Genomic DNA, 21,339 nt, shown 5'->3' on the forward strand with positions numbered 1-21,339 from the left:
ATGATGCTGAAACACCCAGTCTCTGCAGCTGGATTGCATAGATTGTATAGCATGTAAAGCATGTACTGAAAATATGTCACTTTTTTGTGGCGTGCATATTTAGGCATGTCTTTTGGAAAAAACTTCATCTGTCAGCTTGCTGTACAGGACTACTGAAATGCTAAAAGGGAAATATTTTCCCTTAGAAACATCTGGGCATGTTTTCTAACACAGGTTAGGTAATGTTGGAGTGCAAGCTGGTAGTTTTGTAATCTAGGTAGTGCAATGTCTGTATACACTTAGATGATTCAACAATCTCTTTTCCATCTTGTGTTCCAGTTCGTCCTCCTTACCACTCAGTGTCAAACTCTCAAGAAGACAGTATAATTTCTTCTCGATTTCTAATTTGTGACTGACTTTCTATTTGCAAATACCAAATCAAGCCTTGCCTCTCCTGACATCTGTAGGGTCCATAAATGTCTACTGTTAAGGCTGTCCTAGTCCTGATTGCCCATTTTTCCTGGCTTAACTGTATTTTACCTATTGCATTTTGAGCCAGTTAGCTGTATTTGTGTGCAAGATCAGTGCTTTGTTTGAATCAGAGGTGTGCAGACTACTCTCATAGCCTTATTTCCAGAGGAAACAAGGAAAAATGTGCCACAAGTTACAGAATGTCTTCAAAGGATCTTTAAGATTTACCGACTGCCAGTGATTACATAAAGATTCAGAAAGCAATATTTAAATTTAATTATTTTAGCAAGGTTTATTCATTAAATTTTATAGGAAACATATAATCAGTGCAAGTGGAATATAATTTGCTAGTATTTCATTGTTCAGCTGGGGGTCTCCTCACTCTAGGACACTTGTTCTAGCACTACAAGGAAACTGTAGCAATTTGCTACATTTTCCATCCAAAGATCTGAGTGTTAATTGCAAGCACTTCAGTGAAATAACCCCTTGTAGGGTTTAGTTCCATTCTGAAAAGGGAAGATGAGTGATTTTTGCTGTCCTGCATCAACCTAATGGTACATTGTAGGACTCTTCCTTTTGTTTGTAACTTTGTCTTCAACCAGTGTTCCATGACTACTTCTAGATATTTTTGCCTCAGAGGTCCTGTGTTGAGACTTCTTTAGTTTTTCAAATTGTTGATATGGGTGTGAAAGCAAACCACAGAGTGTCAATTCACACTCTCAAAAGTTAACAGGGAGCTCGAAGTGCACAGCAGTATAAGTAATGTATCTTAAAAATTATTGTATTGGTTTATTAGAACTGCAGAAGAGAGGGCTTTTCAGAATGGTCTCCTTATAATTAAAATCCTGCAAAATCTAGAGGTTTTAGTGGTGGTGACACCTGCTACTGCTTCTGTCCCCAGCCAGTACTGTTCAGGGTCCCTGGTTCCACAATAGGATCTATGAATGTTAATAGGTACCACTTCACAGCTGGTACTGTAGGTCAGATGGATGGTGTAATCAGACAGCAGTTTTACTGTTTTTCTCTAGGACAGAAATTCCCAGAGTAGCCTTATCACAGATTCAGCAATAAACAAGGCACTCTGTAGATACCACACTTTGTCAGTGGTCTCCATGTTTGGAGAGTCAATGGAGCTTAAAATGCATGTTCTTTTTCTTTGCCTTTGTAGCAGGAGTCTAGTCCTCTTGATTTGATAGTGTGCCATTTTGAAAATGTTACTATGCCTGTTCCTTAGCCTCACACAAATTATTTATTATTTATAGTCTCATAGGAAATGTCCTTTGAATTTTAACTACCGGTTGTTGTTTATTATATAGACATTTATTAATCTGCCCCCATTTTTTGTGGCAACTGCTTAAAATGAAAGGGGTTTGTTCCAATATGCAAAAACATTTTGTAAGAGAAAAATACTGTAACTACTTGAAAAATTTCCATTTCAACAGAAAAATAAAAGGTTTGCTAAACAGGAAAAGGAAAATATCCCCTGAGGAGAAAAAAAAGTGGGGATTGGGATTTTTTTTTTTCTCTCGGTTGGAAGCCTTTTACAGCAAGGCAGGTGAATTACATAAAGAATGGGCTATAGTACATGAAAAGTCACTGCAGTCGGTGAAAAGGGAGGAAAAGAAGTGTGTGTAACTGTACCAGTCCTGACCTACCAGGTGTCTGGTACACATGTCTGGCCCATGTACTTAAAACACAGTACAGGGAGGACAGGACTGTTGATCTTGTTTAAAGGTATAGATCTATATACATATATTTGGAAAAATAAACCAGCTAAACTACAGCAATCACTGAGTCACAGAATCATAGAACGGGTTGGGGTGCCAGAGACCACAGGAGATCATCTGATCCAACTCCCTGCTCAAGGGAGCCATCCCAGAGCACACTGCACGGAATTGTGTCCAGATGTGATCCAGATGGGATTAAATATCCCCAGTGAGGGAGACTCTACAACCTCTCTGGGCAATCTGTGCTTGATTATTGCACAGAAAAGAAGTTCCTCCTCTTGTTCAGGTGTGACACAGTGCTTCTCAGGGTACAACACCCTCAGCTTCTGCTAGCGCAGTCTGCCGGCACCACACACAGCAGGGGAACTACCCCGGAGCACACCACCAGGGCAGAACCTCAAGGGAGCCAGAGCCCAACGGTAGGAACTAGCTTCTGTCTAGGTGGAGGATAAAGACTGAAGGGAGGTCCAGAGACTTGAGTTTCCAGGAAGGTTTATTGCCTGAAAGGAGTCAAGATCCAAGGACAGGGACTGGACAAATCTCAGGGTTTAAATCTAGGGGAGAATCTCAGGGAGGGGACAAAGCGTCAACCAATGGGAAAGGAACAGGGGTGGATTTACTGAAATGAGTGACATACATGGAAGCAATAAGGAACAACAAGGCGAGGCTGAAACTCGGATAGACCAATAACAGTTTGGATCAAACAGACTTTTCCAGAACAAAGGGACCATGGACAGGGAAAGTAGGAGGCACAACAGTGGATGGGGAAGGCTTTAGGAGATTGACAATTTAGGGGGCAGTGAAAACTGGGGAAAAGTCCATTGTAGCCAGGGAGGAACAGAGGAAGAAACCATTACAATTAAAACCCAAACCACTACACAGGTGGAACTTCCTGTGTGTCAGTTTGTGCCCATTGCCTCTTCTTCTATTGTTTGGCACCACTGAGAAGAGCCTGGATCCATCCACTAATGCCCTTCCTTTAGATACTTGTAGACACTGATGAGAATCACAGAATTGTTAGGTTTGGAAGGGACTTCCAGAGGTCATCTAGTTCAAGTCCTCTACCAAGGCAAAGTCATCTAGGACAGGCTACACAGGAATACATCAAGGAGGTTTTTGAATGTCTCCACAGAGGGAGACTCCATGATCTCCCTGGGTACCCTGTTCCAGTGCTCTGCCACCCTCAGTGTAAGGAAGTTTTTTTCCTTATGTTGAAGTGGAACTTGTTGTGCTTTAGTTTATGGCCACGGCTCCTCATCCTGCTATTGAGCACCACTGAAAAGAGTCTGGCACCATCCTCTCACACCCACCTTTGAGATATTTCTAGGTATTGATGAGAGCTCCTCTCAGTCTTCTTTTCTCCAGACCAAACAGGCCCAGTGCCCAGAGTCTCTCCTCATAAGAGAGAAGCTCCAGACCCCTGACCATCCTTGTGGTTCTCCACTGGACCCTCTCCAGCAGTTCCTTGTCTCTCTTGTGCTGAGGAGCCAAGAACTGCACACAGCACTGCAGGTGTGGCCTCACTGGGCTGAGTAGAGGGGAAGGGTCACCTCCCTCCACCTGCTGGCCACACTCTTCCCAGTGCACCCCAGGATTCCCTTGGCCCTCCTGGCCACAGGGGCTCTGATGGTTCATGGACAACTTGTGACCCACCAGGAGTCCCAGGTCCTTTCCCACAGAGCTGCTCTGTAGGAGGTCAGCCCCAGCCTGTGCTGGCACTGGGGCTGCTCCTCCCCAGGTCAGGACCTGGCACTTGCCCTTGTTGAGCCTCCTTAGGTTTCTCTCTGCCCATCCCTGCAGCTGATCAAGGTCCCACGGAATGGCAGCAGAGCCATTGGTGGATCAGCCCCTGCCCCCAGTTCAGTGTCACCAGCAAACTTCTGAGGGTGCATTTGATCCCTTCCTCCAGGTCATTGATAAGCAAATTCAAGGAGATTGGACCCTTGGAAAAACCATTGACTGCAGGCCTCCAGCTGTATTCTGGTCCACTGATCATGACCCGCTAAGCTCTGCAATTGTCAGTTCTTGATTCAGCCCAGGGTCCATTCATCTAACCCACATTTCCTGACCTTATCTGCAAAGATATTGTGGATGTATGAGGTCCTCTCTCAGTTATTTCTTCTTGAGGCTGAACAGGCCCAGCTCCCTGATTCTATTGTAAGAAAGATGTTCCAGTCCCTTTGTCACTCTCTATTGGACCTGCACCAGGGCCTCCATGTCTCTCTTGTAATGAGGACCCCAGAACTGGAGAAAGCACTCCGGAGGCAGCCTCACTAAGCCTGAGTAGAGAGGCAGGATCACCTCCCTTGTTGTCCTTGAAATGCTTGGCCACATTTGATTCTAGATGCACCTTGACCTTCCTTATCTCATTTCTACTTACTCTGACACCTCTCTATCTTCATTCCAAGTGGCCTGACCCTGTTTCCATCTCTTGTGTACTTCCTGCCTGGGTAATTGTCATTACCAGTTCTTCATTTGATCATGCAAATCTGTTATCCCTTTGAACCTGGAGGAACTTATCCTTGAGTATCAACCAACTCTCTGGCACCCCTCTTCCCTGCAGGGGCTCTTTGTCTGGGATTCTTCCAAGAAGATCCCCAAAGAGGCTAAAGTTAGCTCTCCTGAAGTCCACCATTTTACTTGCTGCTCTTCCTCCTCCCCTAATCTCACAACCTTCACATCCCCAACAAGTCCTTCCCTGTCAGTGTGAGGTCAAGAAGCACAAATATTCCTTGTGGGATCCTCCACTACCTGACAGGAAGTTGTCATCACTGCTTTTAAGTGCAGAATATGGGGCTGTACTTGTAGAAGTGCTGCAGCCGATGCTCAGCAGAAGGCCCTGTGGGAAGGGCACGGCTGCACGGTTGCAGTCGGCTGAGGGCTGAGAGGCAGTGAGGAGAGAGGAGAGCGCCAGCTGAGTGACAGCTGGAACTGAGATTGGGATTGGCTGGAGGGGCGCGTGGGCAGTGTATGAGCAGAAAGCTGATTGGCTGGCAGACGCGTGGACAGCAGCCCTGCCGCTGGGCCAGCCAATGGGTGCCCTTCTTCTGTTGAGGTCTGTTAGGCCTTGGTTTGGTTTCAGTTATGTCAGGAGAGACTAAGGCTGTAAAAAGGGTGCAATTTTTACAATAAAATGATCTCTTTCAGATGCATAAGGGGGTTCTGTGTCACTTTGTGTTTCATGGTGCTGGTTCTGCAGCAGATGTCAGGGTAATTAAAGCCCCCCACAAGAAGCAGTGTCTGTGACTCTGAGGCTGCTTTGTGCTGCCTGTAGAAGCTGTTGTCTACATTGTCCTGCTGCTCAGGTGGCCTGTAGCCAAAACCCACAAGTGTCACCCCTAGCGATCTGCCTTTTTATCCTGATCCATAAGCTCATGACTCAGTCATCAGCCACCCCAAGACAGAGATCTATGCATTCCAGGTGTGGCCTCAAGAGGGGGTAACTCCACCACCCCACCTGCTTGGTCTGCCCCTCCTAAATAGCATTTCCTTTATTACAGCATTCCAGTCATGTGAGCTCTCCCGCCACATCTCTAATTGAAAAGATCAAAGTCCTTTGCACACTGATCTCTAGTTCCTCCTGTTCTCCATTCTGTGTGCATTGGCGTACAGGCACTTCATGGAAGTATTTGATTGTGTCAATATGCCAGTGGGGGTGCATTGTCTGTCTTCTGTTTATGTCTTTGGATGCTTGTACACTCTGGAGCCATCCTCTCTTCAACCTCCTTTTGCTGCTTGGGTGGTCACTTTAGTTCTCCCCTTCCCAAACTTCTTCTCTGTCAAGTCTGTTCTCCCTTAAATCTAGTTTCAAGCTCTTTCAGTGAACCCTGCAAAGATCCTTTTCCCTCTTTGAGACAGGAGGATCTCATTTGTTGTCAGCAGACTCAGTGTGATATAAACTAACCCATGATCAAAACCTCACAAATTCTGATGGTAATACCACTCTTGAAGCCATGTGTTCCTCTGTGGGATTTTCCTGGGGTTTGCCCCATCATCCTCTGCAACTGGGAGGACAGAAGAGAACACAGCTTGTGCACCAGATCCCTTGACCAGTTATGCCAAGGCCCTGAGGTCCCTCTTGATCATTCACAGACTTTTTGCTGGGACTTCATTGCTACCCACCTAGTAGACAGGTAATGGATAGTGATCAGTTGGCTGCACCACTGGGAAGTTTCTTGGTGATATCTCTTATCTGGGCTGCTTGGAGGCAACATTGTTCTGTATAGGTTAATTCTGGTCAGCATATTGGGCTCTCCATTTCTCTGAAAACGGAGTCACCAATTACTATTGTTATGAATAAGGTGTGGTGATTGGCTCATGCAAATGAGGAAGAGTTGTTGAGTATGGTGGGGAGAAGTTTTGTTGGGGTTTACAGTCCTTTTGACATGTACTTTTGTTGTTCCAGTATAGTTTTGAACCCTTTTCTGTTCTCCCTTCAATACTCCTCTCCCCTTTTGTGGTTACTGCCGGGCAGCTCTGGCTGACAGGGCTGTAAAACATGTGGGGGAGGGCATGTATTTGCCTTGAAAGTGGTGACAGGGAGTGGGGGGCTCTTGTTGCTGGGAGGCCTGCCAGGGTAACGTGGCATCACCGATCAGGATACGAGAAGGGCTCCACCTTTAGAAAGGCACATGGGAGAAGCCAGGTAGACACATGTGGGCAAAGCTACAGCCTCTGGGAGGTGCTGGAAGGACATTAGGACTACTCATGAATATTAATGAGGCTGATGCACTCTCAGAGTGTAAAAGGCGGAGACACCATTTTGTGAGCCAAGCCTCTGATGGGCAAACAGGGTCAGATCAAGCTCCCCTTTGCTTCGTCATTTTAATGAGTTCTAGTTAAATTTTATTTACTCATTCCTGCCTGGGTTTTGAGTCATTTATAACAATTTTTCTGTTCTATTTTTCTTAATTGAGGAGGTCATGATGTAGAGTTAGGCTGCCCTGTTCTAGACAATCAGTCCAGCCTAGATGAACTTTCATCCCCAATCTCATTTCCCTGATTCTGAGATTCCAGGGCTCTGTACCTGTTTTCTAAGGGACCCTGGGAAGGAGAAGCAGTTTAAGAGGAGATTCACCTGTCTCCCCCCATCAAGTAGAAATGGGTTTCCGCCCACCTCTAAGGTCCCCAGCTGCCTGGTGGTGACAGGGTGGAGGATCCATCGCTTCATGTGAAGTAGACAGTGGCTGTATTTGTCTGACATGTAGTAGAGTGTGGCTCCACCACTCAGTTTGTTTTTCAGACTCCCTAATACTAGTTAGTCTTTCTACTTTGTCCCTCAGCTCCAGCATTAGGCTTTTTAAGTCATCTACCTGATCACAACTCACACAGCTGTTGTCTCTGCTGCCCTGAGAGCAGTGCCAGGCTCCATCATTCCATGCAGCCTGAGACCTCGACTTTCACATGGTTTCATGGGCTTCAACTGGGTTTTCATGGTTTCACCTTTCTGGTGTGCACAGAGGAAGTAACGTTTGTCCAAATAAAATCACACCTGAGCTCTATCACTGCTAGGTGCTTGAGTTGGCAGTGCCTCAGTGCCCTGCCTGTGCAAACAGTGTCATGGTGCCCTGGCTCATGGCTTATGTCTCATGCCCTTTTTGCCCTCTCTCTTCATCGCGTTCCTGCTTGCTTGCCCTCCCTGAGGACAGCTTTAGTACATATGGGGGTGGGCTCTGTCCCTTCTACTGCTATCTATGCTCTGCTCCAAAAGAAAACCTTTGAAGTATGTGTCATTATATTTCTAGGTCTGTTTCCATGCCAGGGTGTAGTAAGAAGTAAGATAAAATAGTTTTGCTAGTAGCACCTGGGTTTTTTCAAGGTTTCTTGGAATTGATAAAGCTCTGCAACCCAGTGAGGTGCCCCTCAAAGCTCAAACACCAAAGGAAACCATCTTGCCAATGTTTAGGAAAAAAAAGTCCATGTCTCTTTCAAAAACTATGCTTTTAAGCTTTAAAGAAAACTCTAGAAACAGTGTCTGGAATAGCAAAAGAAATTATCTGCCAGTAAAAGAAAGAAGGTCTATTTTCTTGCAAAACTTACGTTTCTTAAGTCAGAGGTTGTTGTATTTACTTTTGCATATTACCATATCACAAAAAGCATAAAAAAGCACTTTAATTAGCAAGAGCACTGAATGCTGGTATTGCTGTTCAACAGCCCTGTAGGGATCACAGTTTGTTTACTTAGATATTGGCCTTTCACCTGTGATGGCCAGAAACCATAGGTTGTTTTCTAAATTTGGCGTACCTTTTCAGTTCCTTCCAGTCATGCTATCAGGGATTTTATCTATAAAAATCAAACACTGTAAATAATTCAGTAGCACTGAAAGTATTGTCCATGTTCATACTTTTATTTCAACACAGTAAAGTTACATATGTGGCCTGTAAATTGCATTTTGAAATTAAATCTTTTAGTGGCCTACTCTATTTTTGTACCACCTGAGGTATTTTAATAGCATTACAAATTCTTTCTCCCTTAAAAATTTATAAAATATTTATTTGGCCAAAGACATTTTGAAATGACTAGGGTACATATCTTCTATTTTCATTCTAGGGATGCTGTATATATATTTTTTTTTCTTTTGTGCTTGTATAATGGAGGACGGAAAAGAAACTAGGGTGCCCTGCTCACCATTTGTTTGGGACCTGTACCAAATAGAACACAGAAGAATATGGATGGATGATACCATTTTGCATCCTTTTAGACCACTGCTAACAGGAATAATGTCACTCCATGTGACAACAAAATTGTCTATAGCAATAAGAGAGGTATCTGAAACTTAGCACAATCCTCAGTTTTCTTCATCATATGGGCTTGTAATTCCATCCATGTTTGCCTTTTTGTGACAATGTATTGTAGCTGAAGCATTAGGATTTAACTTGAGCTTGTATGTTCTTTATGAACAGTGCTTCAAATTTATTATCTCCCTATACCAGTGGAGCCTGTTTAAATGTAGTAACTGTTTCAATCACAGTAGGCTCTCACGCATCAGTTTAAGTCTCTGAGGTCACTTAGAGCTCCCAGCAAAGTGCCTTGATTCCAGTACTGCAATCTGCACCCTCTAACTGTAGTCGTAGCATTTTCCTGACTTATCTTCATTTCTCTATACCAGCTGGCTATTTTAAATCTCCCTCTTTCTGTATTTCAGGGCATTTAGAAGAAAAAGAATGTTCTACAACTTAAAAAAAAATCTACTATGGCACTAGACAAAACAAAAACATCTGTATTACACTGTTCTTTTGAAAACTCAGTTCTGTATGAGACCTAATTAATCTGTGAATATATAAGTAGGGGGTTGATTACAAAGTAATTAAGAGATCACCTTTACTTCCCCTTTTCCAGCTGCTGCCAATCTGTCTACGTTTATGTTCCAGAGCCTTCCGTATTTTTTTCCTCCCTTATATTAACTTTATTTCTGCTTTGTAGAATGACGTTCTTTCTGAAATTGGAGCATGTAATTGCTTACTGTTAGGTGAACTCATAAAACTGCATTGTGGACAACCAGGTGCAGGCTATTGGAGTACTAAGGATTATCATCAGGAACCAGGAATCCATTTGTGACTGAAGACTGTGGAAACTTGACTGTTTGTTTTCATATATCTGGTTGTTTAACTGCTTATTAGGAGAGATACTTTCATCATCATTACTAATAATATTTATTCCTTTAGTGTGTTACTTGAATGTGAAGAAAAAAAAGTATTTTCTTTTATCTTTTCTCTAGGTAAAAATTATTTTGTTAAGTAAAAAAACTTGCTAATATTTCTTCTGGTTTTGGTTGGTTGGCTTTTTTTTTTGTCTTATCCCAGGAATACCAAGAAGCAGCAGAGAAAAATATGGAAAAAATTTATGTCCTTGAAAAAAGTCAAGAGAAATTGGCTCTTGAAAGCATATCTGTGAAAAAGATGTTAACACAGTTTCAGAAGGAGCATTCCTCGCTCCTGGCAGCCTGTGCGCTATTGGCAGGTGCCCTGTATCCTCTGTATGGCCGATTGTGTGCTATGTCTTACCAAAGAGACCTTCTCCAGGATCAGGTGAACATTTATGAATTAGTGAACCAGAAGATTAAGACACTAGTTTATGCTCTCTCTGATGATAAGGAAAACAATCAAGATGAAGCAAAACTAAAGAAAAGAAAATCCCAAGGCCTGATTTATGTATTCCGAAGAGCTGTGATTGCAGTTTTGGCAGCCAACAGACTTAAAGTTTTAGCACAGTCTTCTAGTTCCCTCTTCACCTGGACAAATGGCTTAAAAGAAGGCATTGGAATTCCAGTTTGTGTAGGAGAATCCAAAGGCAAGCATAATCTGTCAAGTAAGCTAATTTTTTTCTTTGATAAATGTTGTGTCAAATGACATGGTTAATGAATAACATACTATGAGTAATACAATAACATGAGTAATTTTATAATAGAGCATAAACACAAATTTGATGACATTTTAACAAATGTAATTTCTGAATTTGTAATTTTTAGATAACTTGATAAATATAATTTCACCTAAAAGGAAATGCTTAGTCTGTTTAGCAATGCAAGTAAACATGAGCTACATGAGCATACAAACAACTACGCACATGAGCTCCCATTGTTTGATATTCTTAATAATTGCATCATGATAAATGTGATAAATGCTCTACGTGATAAATTTCTTGAAACGTTCCTACGTTATTTGCCACCAACATATTTTTTGAAAAGGCATATTCTTTTCTTTTATTAACATCTTGTAGTACTTTTTTCCTACTGAAAAATGCAAAAAAGGTTGTTACTGATTCAGGTAGAATATTAGTGTAGGATTTCTGGATTTCCTTCAGAGGTCATGTAGTTTGCTTGTCCGTTCCTGTTATCAAACCAGCTCATGCATCCCACTACAAGGAAAAATGGTATCAAAAATGCTTTTCAAACTAGAAGATTCATCTGTTTTTCTGGTTTAGTGCTTGTGGAGGCATATTTAGTGCAGTCTAAATTGTCCTGAAAATAGTCTATGGCTTATGTATCTTTACCTTTAGTCAATTTCTGAAAGTAGTTTAACTAAGTAGTAACTTAGTCATCTAAGTTATTCAGTTATATTGGTAGCTACAATTCTATTCCACAGGTTGTGAAGAGGAGGATCTTGACTGTGTGGAAACACTCAGCTGGTTTGCTAGTTCCAACCTCCTTGCTGCAATAATCAGTTCTGTCACTGAATTGCAGGATGTTGTTAACAAACCAGGTAATTTTAAAAGTATATTCTTGTAGTTGAAGATGAAAAAAATGATCAGGGTGGTCACATCATCTCCCTTTTTAGGAGTTATCTGAAGTATTCTGGATCAAATCTCCTGAGAGCTGTATTGATGGAACAGATTGAATTTTCTTTAATTGATGATATGATACTTTATCCTTGTGGTATATAAAGTCATTGAACAGAAGGCTGGAGAATGCTTTCAGAAAGCAAATATACTGTTTTGCCTGTTTGGTTGTGTGATATTAAAAATAATCTATACCACACAAATAGATATTTGGCTAACCTGTTTTTTAAAAGCTTCCAATGAAGTAACTCTTACAAGGCTCCTAGTTATCTTGTCCCACTGGTCTAATATTCAAGAACTGTTTTCCTGGAGCTCAGCTGTCATAGGTCTACACAGTTTGGTTTTTAGTTAAAGAGGAATATGGAATACTGCCCTGTCACGACCTGTGATTTCCTGTGGAAGGGACCTACCAGAGCCCAATTTTAGATACTGACATACGGTTTGACCACTGATGAAGCTGAATGTGACTTTTGGGAATACCCATATAAGTCTTGATTGTGTCCAAGACGTTTTCCTCCCAGCCAGTGGAGCAGGTAACATCACCCGTGCAGCAGCCGGGCGTGCCGGGCCAGGTCATGGCCGGGCCTGGTGGCAGCTGGCAGCAGGGGAGGGGAGGAAAAGCCCTGGCTACGAACACCTAGTGAGCTTTAAGCTTGTCCCGGCAGCTGCCAAGCTGCGGGCCTGGGCCAGCAGGGAGATGTTATTTGCCCCCCAGTGCCCAGGGAGCAGCTCCGAGCTGGGCCGCCCTGCATGAGACCAAAGGGTGGAGGGGGAAGCATCCACCAGCCAGGCCACTCCGACATCTCTCGTGGTAAAGTTCTCTTCCCCGCTTCCCGCGCCTTTTGGAAAATCCTAGAGGCTGCTGCCTGGCAGAGATCATGTGACCATCTGCACGCCCTAGTGAGAAGGTGAATCCTTTCTAGTACAGATGAGACTTCTGCAAACTCTAATCCTCCTCTTGAGTAAAAGAAAAAGGACAAAGTGATTGAACGTAGGGAAGACACAGCATGAAGGCTGTGAAGAGAGAGTAAAAGTCCTAAGTGGGACAAAGGAGGAGGAGTGACCTCGTTTGGCTGGACTTTTTCTTGTGAAACTATGGAGAATGGACTCTTTCCTGTAACATATGAATGCTGTTAGGAGGATGCATAGCTGTAGTTAAAAGTTGTGAAATGATATAATTGAGATTTAATGGAGAATTTTGAACAGAGGAGGAAAAGTGATATGAAGGCCTTTGCTCCTAGGGAAAAAGGAGGCCTCCAGTTTTTGAGATAAAGATGATTTTAGAGATGGAAGAAGAAGATCTTTGCTTTATACTAGAAGAGCCATCTTTAAATGGTACCCTAAATAAGCCAGCATGGCCCATATGCAGTGTTGGGAAAGCTGCTAATGAGAGGGACTTCACAAAGACAGGTTCCTGGGCTGCTCTCTGTGTGAGAGTTGAGACCCACAAGAGAACTGCTCTAGGCTGTCAGTGGGGAATCTCCATGGAAGGTCTAAGAGAGACTCCTCTCCCAAAGAACTGATGAAAGATTATTTTTAAATGGCGAAACTGACTGACAATTACAGGTTTTGTTTCTTTATGTTGTTTATGGAAAATTGAACACTTTGTGGTGGGAGGAGAGTGTTTTTAAAGTTTTATTTTGATTCTCATGGTCTTTTAGTGTGTGTGTGTGTTAATAAATCTAACATTGTACCTTTAAGTCGGGCCTGCTTGCTTTTCTCCTAACCTTATCTCACAGCAGAAAAGACACTCAAACTACTACACTGAATTTGGCAAACAGAGACAGGTGAACGTGAAACCACTACATAATTGGTGTTTCTGCCTGGTTAAGAACCAAACCATTACATCAACCTAATATTTTTCCATAGAGAAAATCTAGCAAGTGTTCCTGCGTACAAAGTATTGTGTAGGAAGAGCAAATTGAAGAAGAATTGGGACAAATGCAGCAGCAGCATGGATGTGCTGAATGACTGGTTAGAATACCATAAACATCATGATATTTTGCCAATTTGAAGTATATGAGAATTCTGCTGGTCTCTATTTACTAGACATGTCTGCACTCAACACAGGGTTGATTTTGAGAACTAGGAAGAACCATGCTGGGAATGTTATGGCCACAGTCAGTTCGGTGATTCTTTCATATCTTATCTCTATTTTAAGTAACTTCCACAGAACCTCAAGGTCTAACTGCATATGTATTACTTGGAATTCTGTTGCTCATAAGATCAAGTCTCCTAAGAATCTTTGGTTCAAAAAGTAGTAATAAATAATTTAAAGTTTGACATGAAATTTCTGGAAGTATTGAAGTAATTAGGCTCTGAAGGAATATGTTTGAAAGCTTCCACACTTAGAAAATTACATTATGTTCTATAATAATATTTTAAATAGCACTTAAATCTTCAAACTGACTTCAATGATGTTGAATTTCTTAAAAAACTGTAAATAGGCAATCTTTTCATATCTTTAAATAATGAGAGTTCTGGATTAGACTCATGTCTCAGGAGAGAGTGCTTCAAGCAGGTGCTATCTGGATCATCAAGAAGGAATTCAGTGTCTTGGAAATTACATTTAAAGATGACCAGGTTCTGGCGAACCATTTGAGGCAGCTGAAAAAAGCAAATCCAGGTCACTCAGATGACACTGGAACATTTGGGCTTGGACATTCTGATCTGAGGCACCTTTCTTGATCTTTTAAATAAGTGATTTTGTTTTGACATTGTTTCCCTTCATAGCGTTAGTTAGTTTAGGTCTCATTCCAGCATGTCTTGGAATGATCCCTTTGCTTCAGTTTCAATGCAAGTTTACTACAGTGTTGGAGCTTTTTGTTTGCTTTGATTTTTTTGTAAGATTAGATTTTACGTTTGTTTGAACAAAATCTGTACTGTGATAAACCAGAGATGGTAACAGCCAGTGTTTTCAGTGCAAATATCACCAACTGTTAGATATACACAGTTTTAAAAGTATGACATGAACATTTTAGTCTTGCATAGTACAAAGTTAATCCTGTTGACTTGGTGTTCAATTTCACCAATTGTTTTTTCACCTTTCAGCAAAGTAATATTTGACACTTTTTTTTCATTTGCTTAATGTAAGACTTAATTGCTCTTTGTTGTATACCTGTATTTGTGTTAATAATTTCTTAGACATATCATAATTTAATGCTTTTATTCTAATTCTTTCGTCCTTCATGGCAGGTACTTAACATATATATACTTAAACAGTCTATTCTCCTCTCAGTTATTAGAGATACAGTTCTTTGTGGAATTGATTTATGTTTTCATTTCATCTCTCAAAGCAATCAGTAACTTACTTCAAAATATTTCTGTCTATTTATTCAAAGCTACTTTTCATAAAAACAATGGAGGACATGACTATTTATCCCTATCCCAAGAAAATGCCTTACGTTGTGGATGCTGAACTTTAACTAGTTAAGGGGAGTGCTTATTGTGAAGTGGATTGATCATCTGAAAATGCTGCAAGACAATTATCTGAATTATTATTTTAAATTTACTTTTGATACAGTTAAATGTGAGATTCTAGACACAGGGAAAGGGCTACCATGCTAGATACTGCACATATGGAGAAACACTGTTTTCTGATAGTGTTGAGCTGAAATGAGCTGAAATGGCAAGTGGAAACACTGGGCAAAGTGAAAGAACAGTAGCTGATTGAGGGTATCTTTGCTTCAATATATACCAAAAATCATGGCAAAGGACAGTTTTTGAGAAGGTTTTTGACATCATCTTACATGGAAAGCCATTAAAAGTTCTATTTTTAATTTTAGATTGATTTAACTAAACATTCAACTAGCGAATGCATTCTGACTTGAGAAAAGAGAGAGTCTTTGAAGCTAAAAAGACACGTATGACAGGATAATCTGTGATAAAGTTAAACTGATGAAGGTAGATTTTTCTTTTATTTGATCAGTAATCAAGAACCAGCAAAGGAAAAGAGAGGATCCTTTGCCAGTGTAGACACAGCATTGCAATAACATTTTTTTCTGGGTATGAAAAGAAAAAATTTATGGCAAAGGGTGTTTAGTTAGTTGAAGTGCAAGATAAAAATGCCTCGTAAGTTTTTTAACTTAAAAGATACTATCTTAGTAATGAAGAAAAGGCAGATCTACTAGATCACTGAGGTTATGGAGAGCATATACCCAAAAACGATACTCCAGTTAAGCACTGGAATCCTTGGAGTGGTGCTATTTCAAAACCAAGCAGGAAAATGGCTTTGAAAATAAAATATTTGATTTTATTGTGTGCTTTTTTTGTTATTGCTCACAGATAAATCTCAACCTCACATCTAAATGATCATCAATGAGAACTGTAATAAAAATGTATCAATAATCATGTTCTGTTTGCTTTGTATCTCTGGCTTTTTCCCTCAGTCTATAAACAGAAATTCTTTAACTTAAGCCAGGGTTATTTTTTTCTGTTTATACTCTTAAGTAAATATTTTAGTTCACTGTAGCAACAGGAGATCTGCTGTACTACTGGATGTAAATAAGCTCTTCCATGCTTGTCATATTACAATGATAGTATCATAAGACAAGTAATGACAGATTAAGACCTGCCTAGCAGAGGGAAAACTAAATTACAAGACTTTTATTAAGGCATAAATAAACCTATTAACTGTTATCTGGAATACCAATTAGTGGAAGGAGCACTGACAATTTTATTTATCAACATTAAACACAATTATTAATTACAGACCTGACGAATCTAGCAGTAAGCAGGACATGTTGGGTGTGCTGGGGCCTTAAGTCCATTATATGAGAAGGATGATTACCAAAATCCTGTGGGGAAATACGTAATTGTAGCTGTAAAATTTTAATTGCCTTGGAATAAGGTAAATTATATTCTCTTGTCTCAGAATATAAATAGTATGGCATTAAGGTACCAAGCCTCACTAATTTTGAACAGCAAATGATTTAGACATCTGTAGAGGGGAGGGAAGAGAAATCAGGAAACCCTCAGAAATTTGCATTATAAATATTACAATAAAGTGATCTACCATGTGGTATCACTTCTGGTTTACTTGACCTGACTCCCATTTGGTTGCATCCATCTTGCATGTTTTCTGAATTGCAAAATCAGAACACTAAAGAAATCTTTAGAAATTATGGTATTGCAGAACATGATAACAACTGGACAAGTAGTCTTTGACAAACAAATCCTATTCTTTAGAATCTTATCCTGTCCTCCTATTCATAAATTGATAGGAGTAGAATTTGCATTGCTAAATACACATTTTTTCTTAAAATCTCTCTTTGAGATATTCCTTTGAACTCAATCTTCCAGTCTTTAATGGAAAATTTCTATTGAGTATCTTTAAGATGTTACTTGTTGTGGTTTTTTTCACTGAAAGAAACTGAAACTCGTAACCTACCTGATGTTTCTTTTTTGTGTTTTGGTTTGGGTTTTGTTGTTGTTGTTGTTGTTTTTGGGGGTGGTTTGTTTGTTTGTTTAGGGGTTTTGTTTGTCTTTATTTTTTGGGTGTTTTTTTGTTTGTTTGTTTTTTTAAAGGTACAAAGTTCTGGCTTTCTGGAAGGTTACTTTTAAATGCAGCCAGGAATTCATTTTCAAAACTTATGGACAAGCTGAATGTTATAATGGAGGCGGTTCCATTAGACCACAGAAAGTACAATCCTTGTCTGGAGAAAGACTCGTTGGTTCAGAGCCTGGCTTATGGACTTAATAAAATAAATACCCAGGCCATGGAAGCTGGAGTGTGTGACAGAGTATCCAGTATGGTATGCTTAATTATAGTCCTATTTCATGTAAGCAGTAGGTTCATGGCCTAAGTGTTAGGATGAAACTCTCTTGATAGTACCATTAATTTTCTTTCAGTTTATAAGACTGTTACATTGAAGTCAACTATGTAGACATCAGAAGTTGATTGCTAACACCCAGCAGCATTAGAGCACGAATATACTTTTTCTTTCATGTCAAAGAATTTTAAGAAGAGATTTGATGTGTCCAAGAAAAAGGATTTTTTAAGGTTCTGTCAAAGTTGTATTTGCTTTGTAAGAACTAACTTCCTTTTGGCTTCCACCAGCTGTTATGGGGATTTTTTGTTTGTTTGTTTGTTTGTTTGTTTGTTTTCTTCCATTTTCTTGTGTCTTGTGTTCTGTCTTTCAGTAAAGATAGTCTTCTTCCCTATAATCAGAGGGAAAGAGAAACTGTCTGAAATAATTGGCCTTTTATTGTGGCCCTTACATTAAAATGGTACTTTCTTGAAAGCAGAATTTTCAGTTACCCTCAAGAGCAGGTGAAACAGGTTAACTTTTTTGCACTTGTGCATCTTAGAAATGATGGACAAAATGAGAGCTTTGTCTAATTTGCTTGGGTTTTATATGTGACTCTTTTATTGCTAAAATAGTTCATGTTAAAGCACAGAAATTTGTTTCTGATTGTTAACAGAAAAACATAGAATCCTTGCAGAAGCAAATATTTGAATTTACACAAAGGCTTCATGCAGCAGAAGTGGAACGCCGCTCACTGCGCTTTCGACTTGCAGAATTCAAATCGAATTTCAGTGAGATGAAAAAAGAAGCAGATAAAGCCCAGAGCCTGCAAGAGCAATTAAATATACTTAAGCAAGTAAGTATATTTGATTTAGAGGTGACTGCTTATAAGATGCGTTTTTGTGTGTTCTTTTGAAAAATAAGTATAACATAATTTTAATATTAAAAGAATTTTCCAGAAGATTTGCATTGTAAATTGCATTGCATTGCATGTCACTAAACTAGAAGTCAGATATGTTTAGAATGGCTTCTCTTCCATAAGAGTTTTTGATTTGTAGAACGAGGTGTTCTGTAAATTGGTCTTCAGCAACCAGCTTTTCTTCTGTAGGTTGAAAATGCTGATGTGATTTATATACCCAAAAAGCATTTATAGATTTCACTTCAGCAGAGTAAAGTCAGCTGCCATGAAGGTATTGAATGAGTATGTTCATGAGAACTTCAAGAAGTATAAACTCTATGTGGATATTGCTCAATATTATGATAAACATTTTATAGTATCTTTGATGCTGGCTTATGCCCTGAGCTTGTCAATGCAAATTTTAGTGTGGCTGTTCCCCTGAAGGACTAAATTTATGGAAGGGTAAGAAAATGCCCTCTTCTACATTCCTGCTAGCATATATGCACCAAATTCCTCTGACTCCTAGATAGTGGATAGATCCACTTAAACACACTGCATTTGCTAACCTGTAAATAGTATTGGCCGACAGGAACAAGAAGGCACAACAAAAAGAGTCCTTGACTGCTTGAAACCACAGTATAGTGACTAATGGACATAGTGTTTGATGCCATTTGGTGGGTTCTCTGTTAGACCCCTGTCATATGTACAGAACTGTGCCTTCAGTCCTTGGAGGGAAGAAACTTGTCTTGCTTTAGCATGCTGGAGGTTCACTAAGCACCTTTCCTACAATGCTTATTTCTTGTAGGCTGCATTCAGAATTGAACATATGTTTGAACTATTTGAACTAGTGAATGGTTAAGAATTCTTATACATGCTCAACAGGTACACAGTACAACTAAAACAGTTGTTTTAGTGGCCCAGAAAAAGCAGTGTTTTCTGTAGCTGTGACCAGCACTGATACTGCAGCCTAGCTGGTGGACTGGTTACTGTCCCAATCAAGACACTTCCAAGCACAGACTATTTAACAGATGGTGTCAAATCCATTCTTTTTCCTGTTCCTAACTGGTAAAATATTGGGGTTTTTTTTACCCAAACAGACAAAATTATATCTGCTCATCTTCTTTTGCTCATATTGGGTTTTATTGCTTACAATTCTGGGAAAATGAGAAGAAATTACCGCAATTTAGATTGTCTTTCAAATGTAGACAGTGGTTTTCCTTGAAGAACTACTTGGTCTCTCTGGAACACTTTTGGAAAGGGAGAAAGAGTTCAGGATGACATTTACAAGGGTTAACAAGATATACACTAAAATGTAGGACATTGATCTGCATATTTCCTTCTAAATATGGGTTCTTTGCAATCTAGGGTTTTAATTTGAATAGCATAGCAAATGCATACTGTTTAGAGTGGCCTGAGTGCTGTTTTGAAAAAATACAATGAATAAAGTTGTCAGGCCATTTTATTGCTTGGTGGTCTGTCTTTGAGTTGAAAAACCTAAATAAACAATAACCTTTAGCGTGCTCTTGTTTTACAATTTAATATGTTCACAAGTGGAACTCAGGAAGCCAAGTATGTAAACAGGTAAGTATAGTTACATAATCAAACAATTTATTTCTCTTATCAGAAATTGATCACCCATGAGAGGTTTGAAAGTGTATGTGAAGAATTAAATAATGCATTACATCGGGAGCATCAGGCACAGTTGCTTTTGAATGAACAAGCACAACAGCTACAGGAGTTAAATAATAAGCTAGAATTGCAATCCAGTGAAGAAGCAAATAAAACCCAAATCTTAAGTGAATCTGTAAAGGTAAGACAATTATTGCTCTGAATTAGGCACCTGAAGTGTATTTTTTGGTGAATAAGCCAAAATGTCATAGTTCTTGTGCAAATAAAATGTAAATGCCCACATACTACATAGCCCTTTGAAATTTTAGGGTACTCAGAAACATTTTTAAGATTCTTCAACATATAACAACACTTTTCTGCTCTTGGAACTGGGTGGTGTACACTAATATATGTGAAGTGTCTGAAATTTATAGAGGACTTAAATGACAGCATATCTAGCTATCACAATGTGTTCACAATTTATGGAAAAAAATAAATTGAAAAGTACAGGGATATTTTGATTTTTGATAGAGGTCGCAATAATATTTTAAAACCTGAATTGTCTGTTTCGTGAATATAATCTTAGGATATAATAATATATAATGATAATGATATAATCTTATAATCTTATATTTGTCAGTTTGGAATATGTGAGGTGATGATAGAGAGAAATCCTTTTTCATCAGAATTTAGAATTTTCTGTAGACATAATGAGTAATGAGGGAAAAGATGATGTTATCAGAATCTCTGATAACAAAGGAACAGAGAGAGTATTAGAGGTTTGAAACCAGGTGGAGGTCTAACATGGGAGGAGAGAAAACTTTGTGATGGCAAGCCAGTAATGGGTGGTGACCTGAGCTCTGCAGCTTTTATTTATTTTCTGTTTAAAGTAAGCTCTACTGCTTGTGTCTACTCTTCAGCCCTGCTACTGTCTTTCCATCTCCCAGTATTCTTCTGTTAATTGACAGCTGAGCAAAAGAGACTGCTTCACCAGTATTTTGAGAAATAGAAGCACTTGTAATTTTGAGAGAAGTGTCAAGCAGGAGAAGAACGAAAATGATTCGAGCTACAAAACTAGTAGAAATGTCAGAAATATTGAAAATATAACAATGAGAGTAGATGTCAAGAAGGATGAGTTGCAGCAGAGTAGAGATTTGAAGTGATGTATAATGGAGGATGCTGAAAGGTGTTGTTAAATTTATTAAGGAGTGTTTTTGCTAGTGGTATTATTTACTAAAAATGCCTTACCTCACTAAAGGTAAAAGACAGCGGCAATTCCAATTTATCTGGTTTTGTGGCATTTTTTTCTCCCTCAAAATTCCGTAGTTTTAGGTGTTTCATTTAAATGGAAGAATAAACTTGCTAGTGTTTTCAGTCAGGTTGCTTGCTATTTTCTTTCTGATGTAACTGCTGTGTATATGTAAGCTGTTAGTCTTGTGTTTGATTTATTTGAGAAATACTTGACTCAAGATTTTTAAATGGCTATTAGGAATATAAAGAAGAGAAGGACTAGAAGACAAATCCTATTTGAATTCTTCATTTGCATCTACTTTATATACATTAATACATGTTTTTGCACATTTTACTTACTCTAAAACACAAAACACCTTTTCATTTATTCAGAGAAAATGAA

General features: G+C 39.6%; 1 protein-coding gene across 10 annotated transcripts in view; it reads left to right on the forward strand.

Moving 5' to 3' along the window:
* CCDC171 (coiled-coil domain containing 171) overlaps positions 1-21,339 on the forward strand; it is a 163,147-nt gene that overhangs the window by 66,177 nt on the left and 75,631 nt on the right. For all 10 annotated transcript variants that reach the window (XR_010083542.1, XR_010083543.1, XR_010083541.1 and 7 more), the window contains 5 exons: positions 9,980-10,484; positions 11,261-11,377; positions 16,980-17,206; positions 17,877-18,056; positions 19,723-19,908. Coding sequence is in view for 7 of the 10 variants with exons in the window: in XM_063423202.1 (XP_063279272.1) it covers positions 9,980-10,484; positions 11,261-11,377; positions 16,980-17,206; positions 17,877-18,056; positions 19,723-19,908 (1,215 nt within the window). In the remaining 3 variants the exon portion in view is untranslated. The remainder of the gene's footprint in view (positions 1-9,979; positions 10,485-11,260; positions 11,378-16,979; positions 17,207-17,876; positions 18,057-19,722; positions 19,909-21,339) is intronic.

This window comes from Prinia subflava, chromosome Z, assembly GCF_021018805.1.
Source record: "Prinia subflava isolate CZ2003 ecotype Zambia chromosome Z, Cam_Psub_1.2, whole genome shotgun sequence".
In the NCBI taxonomy this organism is placed as follows: Eukaryota; Metazoa; Chordata; class Aves; order Passeriformes; family Cisticolidae; genus Prinia; species Prinia subflava.